This window comes from Podarcis melisellensis, assembly GCF_964234715.1.
Source record: "Podarcis melisellensis genome assembly, chromosome: 11".
NCBI lineage: Eukaryota > Metazoa > Chordata > Lepidosauria > Squamata > Lacertidae > Podarcis > Podarcis melisellensis.
In genome coordinates this window covers 43092491-43106052 of record NC_138543.1, presented here as the reverse complement: position 1 = coordinate 43106052, position 13562 = coordinate 43092491, and the positions used below count along the sequence as shown (strand labels likewise).

The following is a 13562-nucleotide window of genomic DNA, read 5'->3' as shown; positions in this document are numbered from 1 at the left end:
CCTTTTTTCTGGACGTTTGCCTAGGTTGCCAGCCGACCGGAGAAAACACGGCGGAAATTCATAGCGATTATTAATATCCTTACCTGCGGGAGTGCTGCTGCTGCTGCTCCCGACGTCCAAGACACCCCAAACAACCAGCAGGAGAAGGAGGCGAACGGAGTGCAACGCCACGAAGGCGCTCATGCTTGCTTGCAGCCGGCAGAAGCTTCTGCAATAGCACTGCAGTGAGGTCTGGCCGCTTGCTCCGTTGCGCCCCGCCCGGCCGCTCCAGCAAGCAGCGCCTCGTTCTTTGAGAAGGGTGTTGCCCTGGAGCTGTACTAATAACGGGAGACTGACGTCAAGAGGAGCAACCAACCAGCGAATAGTCGGGCAGGTGCGAAAGGAAAAGTGTGGCCATCGCGCAGCTGTTTAAAACCGCCGAATCTTTCTGTGAATGAATGAATGACTAGGGAGTGGTTAGACTCCCTGTGTTCCAATCCTATGCATCCTTACTCAAAAGTAAGCACAACAGCACAACAACAATTCCAGGTGCATTTAATAAATAAATAAATAAATCTAGGTTCACTAAGACAGATCTGGCTGCCACTAGGATACCTGTCTTTTATTATAATTTTTAAGCTGCTCTTTTAGCACTTGGCTTTCTCAAAAGTCTTAATTTGTATGTGATGATAAAAGACTGGATCGGCAATGTTGCCACTGTATTGCGTTTTTTTTGCAGCCATTTTGAAAGGACCTTGGTTCAAAAAAAAATCAGGTTTTTTTTAATAAACCAAACCAAAATCACTTAAATCTGTTCAAAAAGGCTACCAGCAACTTCTTTCTGTTTTCTCTTTACAGTCATAAAGTTGGAAGGAACCTCTATGTCTAGTCTGACTTTTGTTTGTTTCTAGATTCAGGTATAATAATAATAATAATAATAATAATAATAATAATAATAATAATTTTTTATTTATACCCCGCCCATCTGGCTGGGTTTCCCCAGCCGCTCTGGGTGGCTTCCAACAAAAAATCTGCATGCACACAAAAGCTTATACCCAGAACAAACTTAGTTGGTCTATAAGGTGCTACTGGACATTTTTATTATTATTATTATTGTTGTTTGTTACTTTCTGAGTTTCATTTAGGCAGGAGAGGCAAAGTAACTAATAAATAGAAGAAGTAATAATAACCTGCATCTGCATTGCAGGGCACAATCAGTGTAGAATTACTGATCAATGGCCAACTACTTAAATAAATCCAGTGAAGGTTTTGTTATAGGACTGGGGGTTGGTTAAGCATCCCTTATCCATGACTTAAGAGTTGGCTGTATTGCCATAGACACAACTAACCAGTGATGCATTTAGAGGGAGATGGCAGGCATTGCCACCTTCTCACCTGGCTGGAGGCCACATCATCTGAGGTGTAGGAGAACAATAGACCAGGGACTATTTTTTGGCTAGTCCCATTGAAAGCTGGGAAGACACAATGGCTTGACTTCTCGCTCTTTGCTGAACTCGCCAAGAACTCCAATGGGAGAGGCAAGATCTGATGCTCTGGTGCTCAGCTTGAATATATGTGTAAATAAAACCATATTTAATAAAGACACCATAGCCATAGTGACTTTCATTCCAAGGAAATGAAAACAAAGGTATAAGCTGGTATCCCTGAAGTCTCTCACCACTCAGAGAAGTGCATGTATCAGTATTTTTCCATGTATGGTTGAGGCACCACAGAACTATCCTCATAAGGTTATGAAGAAGAGCCCCTCTGGATTAAACAAACAGAAATCTTTTTCCCAGAATGCTCAGCCATATAAGCAGGGGATGAAACAGGACAGCAATACAAACACACACACCCCTTCACTGGCACTGTTTGTTTCCCATCAACAGGTATTTAGTGGCTCAGCAGTCTCTGCAGATAGCGATCCTGGCCATTGATTGACCAAGTCCCTTTGTCTTTGAATTAGCCTAATCCCCTGCTGATGCCTATTACATCTCCTGAAAGTGGAATTCCAGGCATTTATGTGGCTTTTGTGAAGATGTACTTCCTTTTGTCCTAAACCGCCAATCTAGTGTAGTGGAAGAGGGAGATAAATATTTTTCTAAACGTCCATCACAGAACCTCTTACAGCACAATCCTATGCAGTGGTACCTCGGGTTACAGATGCTTCAGGTTACAGACACTTCAAGTTACAGACTCTGCTAACCCAGAAATAGTACCTCAGGTTAAGAACTTTGCTTCAGGATGAGAACAGAAATCATGCGGCGGCAGCGGGAGGCCCCATTAGCTGAAGTGGTACCTCAGGTTAAGAACAGTTTCAGGTTAAGAACGGACCTCCAGGATGAATTAAGTTCTTCACCCGAGGTACCACTGTATATGTTTACTCAGAAGTAAGGCCCACTGAATTCAATTCCCATGAAAATGGGCAATTGTACCCTGTGCCATTTCTACTCCAAAAACTGGTGTCCCAAAATGCTTTCGCCTTTCCCTGCTTTGTGATGGAGTCTCTTATCTTGATCCACACTTTGATAATTTTGCTTGCTCTTTCCTGCATCTTTTGCAGCTCTAAAATATTCTTTTTTTGGGGGGGGGATGCACAACTTATTCCCAAAGCCACTCCATTATATATTTCTATAAAGCCATTGCAGTATTATTCCCTGCTATAATTTCAGCCTTATATATTTTTTTATTTTTTCCTATCACTAAAGTTTTCATTGAGCTGTCCACCATGGTCTAAAAATTTTAAAGACTTGATTTGATTTAGTTAATTAGTTGGTTATGAATGACATTTTGTATGCTGCTCCAAAAATGAGGCAGCTGGTGTGTCATGACTGCTATTGGCCTGCAGCCTAATCTAAGGTGGGTCACAATAGCAGCACTCTGCCATATGATTATATGCTATTTTTAAAAGAAAAGAAATGGGCTCTGAAATGTGTGCTTCAGTTAAACATTGGTCTCAGGTCTGAAAAGACTGAAGAATACTGATGTAAAGTACTCTGCGCAGCTAATTCCAGGGACTCAGCAGGACTAACCTTTGATGCTTTCTTTAAATGTCAGAGCTCAGCTGCAAGCATTCTAATGTTAATAAAATAAGAATACCTCAGAGCATGTGCAGAATGATTTTACCCTTCCTAATGAGATACTCTTGTCTCACCCAGTTCATCTAGATCAGGCATCCCCAAACTAGGCCCTCCAGCTGTTTTGGGACTACAATTCCCATCACCCCTGACCACTGCTACTGTTAGCTAGGGATGATGGGAGTTGTAGTCCCAAAATACCTGGAGGGCCGAGTTTGGGGGTGCCTGATCTAGGTCAATGGTTTCCTAACTTTTCATTCCATTGCCCTCTTGCTTGCATAAACTCATGGAGGGGGGAAGGCAGCAGGTTTCAGCAAGAGTAAGAAGAAGCAGCAGAGCTAGCCCTTTGATGGGAAGGAGGCAGTTGAGGATTTCACTGGGTGATTTACAGAGTTTCTGTCTCCCAGTTGTTTCAAAGCAACAGCAACAAAATAGCCTTTCTCGCTAAAAGTAGGCTGCTGAACAGGCTTAGCAGGAGTGGACTTTACATGAAAGCTTTGTGAACTAGGTACAGAACTGATAGCCTCTTCCCAGGCTCAGGGACATTCTGTTTAATTTCCAGCTCTGGTTATAGAGTTGGAAGGGAACTTGAGGGTCATCTAGCCCAACCCCCTGCAATGCAGAATTCATAATAATAATAATAATAATAATAATAATAATAATAATAATAATAATAATTTTATTATTTATACCCCACCCACCTGACTGGGCTTCCCCAGCCACTCTGGGCGGCTTCCAACAAAATATTAAAATACAGTAATCAGCAACTAATCACAGGTTAGTAGACCTTGGAGGTCCTACTGCTAAATGTGCATTCTCTTCAGCTGTCTTGTCTTTCTTTAGCTGTGAAGCCAATCACACCAAATGATGCTGAGGTCTGCCCAGGCCTGCTCAACCTGGACCCGGCTGGAAGTAGGCAACTTGGTCTGACTCTGGAACTCAGCAAGGAATGAGCACAACCTGCCTCTCTCCTCCTCCTGCCATATGCACAGCCGGTGATGCACAGCTCGGTTTCATGTGGTGTAGAGGTTAGAGTGTTGGACTAGGACCTGGGAGAGCAGGGTTCAAATCCCACTCATCCATGAGGCCCACTGAGTGACCTTGGAGTAGTCACTATCTTTCAGTCTGAGCTACCTTGCAGGGTTCTCGTGTGGATAAAATGGAGAGGGGAGAAGCTTGTGCATCACCTTAAAAAAGGTGGTTGTAAGTGTAATAAGTATGCAAGCACACATTCACAATAAAGTCTGGCAAGTACAGTGGACGCTCGGGTTGAGAACGTGATCCATGCAGGATACATGTTCGTAACCCACAGTGTTCGCAACCCGTGTCTGTGCATGCATGGGTTGTGGTTCGGCGCATGCACAAAGTGCAATCCCCCCCCCCAAAAAAAACCCAGTAGCAATTAATGGCAGATTTATTCAAAATCCAATAAAAAGAACTTGGTCTAGTGATACCAGCTTTTCATAGTTATTGACATTTCCTTTTTTAAAAAAGTTTTTATTGTTAAAATAATTCAGCATTAATACACACATATTGCGAATATACAAGCATACAAACATACATTTCATACAATCCTTAAAAATATTCAAGCATACCTACACTCAGTCCCACAGATAATTCCTTTTCCCATCACCCTCCACCACAATTTAGCACTTCTGCGCATGCACGACCTCCAAAACCCGGAGGTAACCCGTTCCAGTACTTCCGGGTTTCGGCGGTCTGTAACCCAAAAAAATGCAACCTGAAGCGGCTGTAACCCGAGGTATGACTGTATTCCAAGCACTAAATACATTGTAACATAAAAGCAGAATAATGTTTCCACCCATTCTTTTTGACCCCTTACTATACCAGTGCATACCCTCCAAAGTGATGGACTTTAAAGTTTAAAGTGTTAAAGTTTTGCCTTTGCAATCAATGGGTCATGAGTTTGCACAAAAATACCTTCAAGCAAGCGCTTAAGGTTCTTTCAGACCATTTTTGTTTTGAAATTCCAAGGCAACGTGGAACCATTCAGACTTTTATTTATAAGCATAATCCATTAAACCCCACATTTTGGCATCCAGTGGTGTCAGCCTCTTGTGGCATCGAATATGCAAGGAGAGAAGCAGTGACTAAAGAACAAAGCAAACCTAAAAGGAAAGGATTATATAGAAAAGAGAAGCAATTAAAAACATCTAAACCAGGGATTAAAAATGGCTGAGGACCAAATTCAAAGGCCCATTAAAGGTCCTGGAAGCCTTCCCATGCAGTCCTAGGGGTATAAAACATCGACAAGCCTTTGAAAGGAAGTTGAATTGCAATCCCTATAAACAGTGATATTTTTCAGCTGGCGGATGTCAGAGTGCAGTTCCAGCACCTCTCAGGCGTGCACCATTGTAGGCCACCACTCTTCTTGCCCGCTTCCTGCCTTTATGTGCTTCTGAGAAGCCCAAAATGAACATTTCAAGTCAAAACAGAAGCTGGCCAGTATGTCGAAATATATATATAAATAATTGTCCAGTAGTACCTGGTCTCTAAGGTGCTAATGGACAATTTTTTTATTTTATATACAGTGGTACCTCGGGTTAAGTGCTTAATTCATTCCAGAGGTACGTTCTTAACCTGAAACTGTTCTTAACCTGAAGCACCACTGTAGCTAATTGGGCCTCCTGCTGCCGCCGCTCCGCCGGAGCATGATTTCTGTTCTCATCCTGAAGCAAAGTTCTTAACCCGAGGTACTATTTCTGGGTTAGCGGAGTCTGTAACCTAAAGTGTATGTAACCTGAAGTGTATGTAACAGGTACCACTGTATATATTTTGACTGCGTCAGACTGTGTCACCCTCCCTGAAATTAACAATTTCTTGCCTCCATAATTTCATCCTAGGTCAGCGATCTTCAAGTTATTAATTCTTTCCTTACAGGCTAATATTTTGCATTCCAGGTCAGCGGGCACTGCTGCGGTCGTAAGATGGTTGCTGTATTCAGAACCGGGAAGGAATTTCCCCTGTATTTGCAGGTTTTGCCTTCCCCGTAGCATTTCGTCACAAATTTGACAAAAGCAAATACATTATTGTCCTGAAGCTATCTTGTTTAAGCCACCTAGTGGTGAAAAGGCAGAACAATTATTTAGCCACTCACCTACGAGGAAAGGTTGCCGTGTTTGGGACTTGAGCCATGATAGACATTTATAAAATCCTGCATGAATAGAGAAAAGTCTCTAGAACTCACAGGAATACAATGAAGCTGAACGTTGGAAGATTCATGACAGATGAAAAAAAGAAAGTACAGTGTTACCTCGGGTTAAGTACTTAATTCGTTCTGGAGGTCCGTTCTTAACCTGAAACTGTTCTTAACCTGAAGCACCACTTTAGCTAATGTGGCCTCCTGCTGCCGCTGTGCCGCTGGAGCACAATTTGTGTTATCATCCTGAAGCAAAGTTCTTAACCTGAAGCACAATTTCTGGGTTAGCAGAGTCTGTAACCTGAAGCGTATGTAACCCGAGGTACCACTGTACTTCATACAACACTTTGTGAAACCACAGATCTCACTCCCACGCGAGGCAGTGATAGCTACCAACTTGGGTGGCATTAAAAGAGAATTAGACAAATTCATGGATGATAAGTATGGCTAGCCTCATGGTCAGCCACAGAGTGCTTCTGAATAGCAGAAGAAGAAGAGTTTGGATTTGATATCCCGCCTTTCACTCCCTTTCAGGAGTCTCAAAGCAGCTAACATTCTCCTTTCCCTTCCTCGCCCACAACAAACACTCTGTGAGGTGAGTGGGGCTGAGAGACTTCAAAGAAGTGTGACTGGCCCAAGGTCACCCAGCAGCTGCATGTGGAGGAGCGGAGACGGGAACCCGGTTCCCCAGATTACGAGACTACCGCTCTTAACCACTACACCACACTGGCAGCTGCTGGAAACTGCAGGAAAGGGGTTTGCTGAGCTTGCCTGCTAGGATGATATGAATATTCAATCCAGACCGACTGAAGCTGATTGGAATTTATCGGAAATCCCTCGGGTAGGAGTGGGCCACATCATCCACCCTTCCAAGGGCCAGCATGGTCAGTGTATATGCAAACAAACACACTGCATACACATCCCTCATCCACAGGTATGCAAACACAAACCATTTTCTCCCTCTCTGTCCCTTCTTCCTCTCACACTCAGGTTAGCCACTCCTGCCTCAGGGCACCATCAAAGTGAAGTCCCATTATCTCCATGGAAGAGTTAAGTACTGCTTACATTTATCTTGCTGAAATGAATGGGACTTAAGGGAAGGAGGAAAGATGCCTTGAGAGCCTTATCTTCCACTAAATGGTGGGATATAAATTAAGTAGGTAAATTAGTAACTAAGAGACCAGGTTGCTGGCCTAATGAGGCTTTGGCTTGATCCAGCAGGACTCATCTTAAATTAAAAGTTCAGAATTCACTTTGGGCAGATTGCACCCCTGGAGTATCAATTTATACCCACATTGGACAAAACTGATTAATTTGTGGAGATCAGCAGACCCAGGCTGTGCAAGATGAGTCTTACCCTGGGTAAACCCCTTTCATGATCACACATGGGCAGAATTGATTGCCTGAGTCCTCAGTCACGTCCACACGCTCCTCTTCACCAGGCTCCCCCCCAGGAGCTGCATTTTGTTAATGGTACTGAGAGTTCTTAGGATGATATGAAAGAAAGTACTGAAGACCAGTACTTTTTTTCTGGGGGTACACAGGGGTACGCATATCCCACGTTTTGTGAAGCTTAGTACTTTTGTCCATTTACTGTATTTATTTTTCCTGATTTGAACTATAAAATGGTGATTTTCTTGAGTCAATATGAGATTACGGTGGTACCTTCGTTGTCAAACTTAATCCATTCCAGGAGTCTGTTCGACTCCGGGAACCATTAAAAAACCAAGGCGTAGCTTCCAGTTGGCTGCAGGAGCTTCCTGCACTTGACTGGAAGCCGCGTTGGATGTTCAACTTCCAAAAAGCGTTCACAACTTATTTCTGGGTTTGCGGCGTTTGGGAGCCATTTTGTTCAGGAGGCAAGTGGTTCAAGAACCAAGGTACCACTGTACCCCTAAACACTCTCTCTCTCTCTCTCTCTCTCTCTCTCTCTCTCTCTCTCTCTCTCTCTCTCTCTCTCTATCTCTCTCTCTATCTCTCTCTCTATCTCTCTCTCTATCTCTCTCTCTATCTCTCTCTCTCTCTCAGCACTGCTGGAGACTCCCCATGCCTAAGTGAGTCCTCCTTGGGGTAACACTGGGACATGTTACTTAACTTCATTTATTTATTATTCATAACAATATTTGCGGGCGGCAATTTCATAAAAGACCAAAGCAGTTTACAGCAATTATATAAAGCCAACTGGGGAACCTTGTGCCAGTCAATGCCTAACCTACCTCACAAGGTTATTGTAGGAATAACAGAGGGAGGAAAACCCCAAGGATTGTGGTCCTTGGAGGAAAAGGTAAGATATAAATTTAATAATAAATAAATAGTACAATAAAAACTACACAATTTTTTTAAAAAAACAGTATACCAGCTGACTACTAGAGAAAATGGTGTGTGTGTTTTTAACCGTTTAAGCATCTAATAGTTTATTGCTAAACAAGTCAATAACATACGAAAGTCTCTACTAAGAATAGAAATGTTTCTTGATTGTTTGCATAACCCTGTTGGCAAAGAAGAGTTTTCAGCAAAAGTTTGAAAGTTAGGAGAGAGGGTTCATTCCACAGGACTGGGGTGATAAAAACTAAAGGCTTGGTTCCATGTCAATGTCAAATGAACCTCAGAAACTTTGAAACACCAGTAATATTGGTGTTGTGGGGATGAAGGACTCACACACACAAACACAAAGGTTCCACCCATCTTGGTGAGGCTGAACCCTCGAGTGAGGAACTAGGGCATGGGTGCCCAAACTTTTTTCAAAGAGGGCCAGATTTGCTGAAGTGAATGTGCGTGAGGGCCGACCAAAGTTGTTGAGCTATTCTTAGGATTGAAGTTGTGAGGTTGGGTTTTTTTTTTACAATTTTATCCCTGCCACGGGGGCTGGATTGAATTGACCAGCGGGCCAGATTAGGCCCCCGAAATGGACTTTGGACATGCCTGAACTAGGGTGAGGCCAGCAGGTTCAGAGGATCCTCTTTGTTTGGGCCCTGCCTGGGTGGAGTCCTGGGTGAGAACAAGGAGGCTTTCATACAGCAGCCCATAAACAACTGACTTTCATGGCAATGTTGACTCTTCCAGTAGCTCAGGAAAGGTTTAGATATCTGGGAGTACAAATTACCCATAATTTGAACAAGTTGTATCAGTCTAACTTAAAGATATTTTGTACATCAAGCAGTATAGAAAAGTTACTTGGCTAGAAACATATTTTTTCGAAGGAGAAGCTTGAACAATGGTTTTTCTCTTCCTCTCTAGCAGCTTTACATATTAGCTCCAGGAGGGCTTCCAACTCTTTAATTAGCTGCAAGAATCCTTTCAGGGGACTCCTCCCATCTTGCTGCTGCCATTCCCTAAATATTCCTTTGATCAATGCTTGACCTGAAGAAGTCTTGGCTCCTGCACAACAGTGGCACATCTTAAGAAAAAGGAGAAGAAACCAAAACAATCTTTCTTCAGCAGAGAGTACCCTCTGGCAAAGTAAATGCCGATTAGAGAGCAGACAACAGACCTTGTGTGGCTGGCAGCCTCCACACCCTATAATGAGCCATTTGGTGATAAGGCAGACTAGGGAAGTTTGGCTTTGGGTCAGACTGGAGTCAGGCAGCCAAATGCACTATTTCCTTGAACAATGTGGGGATGGCAATGATTAGACAGTCTCCTTAATTTTACTGTTTTCAATACCTGCTAAAAACTCTTCTGGTTTTTTGTTTTGTTTTAATTTATCCATGTATAATCATGTACTGTATATTCGTTTTTTAAAACTGTTTATTTTCATCTGCCTTTGGATCATTTTATTAGGCCTTATTAGTGTTTTTAGAGTCTGTAGATTTTATAGTACTTATGAATATTTTCTGTAATTTTATGTAAATGGCCCAGAGAGTTATTTTTATTGTTATTAAGCAATATCTAGAGCATAGGAAGGACAGATCCTGAAGCTGAGACTTTGGCCACCTCATGAGAAGAGAAGACTCCCTGGAAAAGACCCTGATGTTGGGAAAGATGGAGGGCACAAGGAGAAGGGGACGACAGAGGATGAGATGGTTGGATAGTGTTCTCAAAGCTACCAGCATGAGTTTGACCAAACTGCGGGAGGCAGTGGAAGACAGGAGTGCCTGGTGTGCTCTGGTCTATGGGGTCATGAAGAGTCGGACACGACTAAACGACTAAGCAACAACAACAAGAGCATAGGAAGATACTGAATCAGACCATGGGTCCATTTAGTTCGGTCCTTTTCAGGGTCTCCAGCCCAATCTGGAGAATGAACCTGGGAATTTCACTATGCAAGGCAAGGCTGGAAAAAGAAACTGGAAGGGAGAGGAGATGTGATGGACCCCCTGCAAGGCTGGCTCAAGACATTTTGGCACCTGAGGCAAATCACAAAATGGCGGCCTCCTCCCCACCAGGGAAGAAGGGATGAATGAAGATCTACATCAGTAACAAGGGGGAAAATACAAGATCTGCACTGTGAATTTGTTCCTTCTTTGCTTTGTTACCGTCATAGCTGTCAACTTTTCCCTTTTCTTGCAAGGAATCCTATTCGGAACAAGGGAATTTCCCTTAAAAAAGGGAAAGGTTGACATCTATAGTTACCGTTAGACCTACACCTTTCTTCCACCATGAAACCCCAAATGGCTTACATTTGGGCATTCACCCATCCAGACCCTAGACCCAAACCTGCTTCACTTCAGCAAGTATATTTTTAATATATAACAAAAGTAATAAACAAGTGAGCTCTTATGAGGAAGAAGGGTTAGTCAGAGTGTTGCCTCTGCCTCCCAAGCACTACGGAATTAACTAGGGTATTCAATAAATAATGATTTGCACTTTGCACTTGCCCTTCATCTTGAAACTCTTGTGTTAGTTTGACAGCCCAGGAACCTCTTTGCAAGAAGTGAGTATTGCTAAAAGCTCTCTTCTCCCTACTGCTGGTTGAATCTCTGCATATTTTCATTGGCAACTACATCACGAAAATCACCCACCCCCAGCCTTCTGCCATGCACCCACCTTCTCAATCAAGCTTTCCTCTTTGTGTGGTTTATAGGCTGCATGCCCCATTAGCCCAAGGATGCTGCAGGCCCTTATAAGCTGTGTTAATGGGGTAGGAGATGTCTATGGCGGCGTGTGTGTGTTATTCAAATAGCATTGTAAGTTTATGGTGAAATGAGGGGATGGCATAGTCTGAGTTTATTTGATTGGATGTTATCCATTTGATCAGGTGTTTTATTATTATTTAATAAATTATTTAATAAATTATTTAATAAATTATTTAATAAATTATTTAATAAATTATTTAATAAATTAGAGTTTTGACCAAACGTGATCCACCTGGAGCAGGAACCGGCAAGCCACTCCAGTATCCCTGCCAAGAAAACTCTATGGACAAAGACAACAGGCATATAAAAGTTATGATGCTGGAAGATGAGCCCTCAGGTCGGAAGGCGTCCAACATGCTACTGAGGAAGAGCGGAGGACAAGTATAAGTAGATTCAGAGCTGATGAAGCGGCTGGGCCAAAGCCGAAAGGACGCTCAGTTGCAGAAATGCCTGGAAGCGAAAGGAAAGTCCAATACTGTAAAGAAAAATATTGCATAGGAACCTGGAATGTAAGAACCATGAACCTGGGTAAGTTGGAGGTGGTCAAAAATGAGATGGCAAGAATAAATATTGGCATCCTGGGCATCAGTGAAATAAAATGGACGGGAATGGGAGAATGCAGTTCGGATGACCATCATATCTACTACTGTGGGCAAGAATCCCATAAAAGAAATGGAGTGGCCCTCATAGTCAACAAAAGAGTGGCAAAAGCTGTACTGAGATGCAATCTCAAAAATGATAGAATGATCTCGATACGTATCCAAGGCAGACCTTTAAACATCACAGTAATCCAAGTTTATGCACCAACCACTGGTGCTGAAGAAACTGAAATTGACCAATTCTATGAAGACTTACAACACCTTATAGAAATGACACCAAAGAAGGATGTTCTCATTATAGGGGATTGGAATGCTAAAGTAGGGAATCAAGAGATAAAAGGAACAACTGGCAAGTTTGGCCTTGGAGTTCAAAACGAAGCAGGGCAAAGGCTAATAGAGTTCTGCCAAGAGAACAACCTGGTCATCACAAACACTCTTTTCCAACAATACAAGAGACGACTCTACACATGGACATCACCAGATGGGCAGCATCGAAATCAGAGTGATTATATTCTCTGCAGCCAAAGATGGAGAAGCTCTATACAGTCAGCAAAAACAAGACCTGGAGCTGACTGTGGCTCAGATCATCAGCTTCTTATAGCAAAATTCAAGCTTAAACTGAAGAAAATAGGAAAAACCACTGGGCCGGTAAGATACAATCTAAATCAAATCCCTTATGAATACACAGTGGAAGTGAGGAACAGGTTTAAGGATTTAGATTTGCTGGACAGAGTGCCTGAAAAACTATGGATGGAGGCTCGCAACATTATACAGGAGGCAGCAATGAAAACCATCCCAATGAAAAGGAAATGCAAGAAAGCAAAGTGGCTGTCCAATGAGGCCTTACAAATAGCGGGGGAGAGAAGGCAAGCAAAATGTGAGGGAGATAGTGAAAGATACAGGAAATTGAATGCAGATTTCCAAAAAATAGCAAGGAGAGACAAGAAGGCCTTCTTAAACGAGCAATGCAAAGAAATAGAGGAAAACAATAGAATGGGAAAAACCAGAGATCTGTTCAAGAAAATTGGAGATGTGAAAGGAACATTTCGTACAAAGATTTCCATAATAAAAGACAAAAGTGGAAAGGACCTAACAGAAGCAGAAGACATCAAGAAGAGGTGGCAAGAATACACAGAGGAACTATACCAGAAAGAAATGGATGTCTCGTATACCCCAGGTAGTGTGGTTGCTGACCTTGAGCCAGACATCCTGGAAAGTGAAGTCAAATGGGCCTTAGAAAGCACTACTAATAACAAGGCCAGTGGAAGTGATGATATTCCAGCTGAAGTATTAAAAATTTTAAAAGATGATGCTGTTAAGGTGCTACACTCAATATGCCAGCAAATTTGGAAAACTCAGCAGTGGCCAGAGGATTGGAGAAGATCAGTCTACATCCCAATCCCAAAGAAGGGAAGTGCCAGAGAATGCTCCAACTACCACACAATTGCACTAATTTCACACAATAGCAAGGTTATGCTTAAAATTCTACAAGGCAGGCTTAAGCAGTATGTGGATCGAGAACTCCCAGAAGTGCAAGCTGGATTTCAAAGGGGCAGAGGAACCAGAGACCAAATTGCAAACATGCGCTGGATTATGGAGAAAGCTAGAGAGTTCCAGAAAGACATCTACTTCTGCTTCATTGACTATGCAAAAGCCGTTGACTGTGTCGACC

The 13562-nt window shown here is 42.7% G+C and overlaps 1 protein-coding gene across 3 annotated transcripts in view; it reads right to left on the bottom strand.

The window, feature by feature from the left end:
* EMB (embigin) overlaps positions 1-282 on the bottom strand; it is a 30614-nt gene extending 30332 nt beyond the window's left edge. For all 3 annotated transcript variants that reach the window (XM_081929956.1, XM_081929957.1, XM_081929958.1), the window contains exon 1: positions 84-282. In XM_081929956.1, coding sequence (XP_081786082.1) covers positions 84-183 — 100 coding nt within the window. In that variant the 5' untranslated portion in view covers positions 184-282. The remainder of the gene's footprint in view (positions 1-83) is intronic.
* Between the last annotated feature and the right edge of the window lie 13280 nt (positions 283-13562).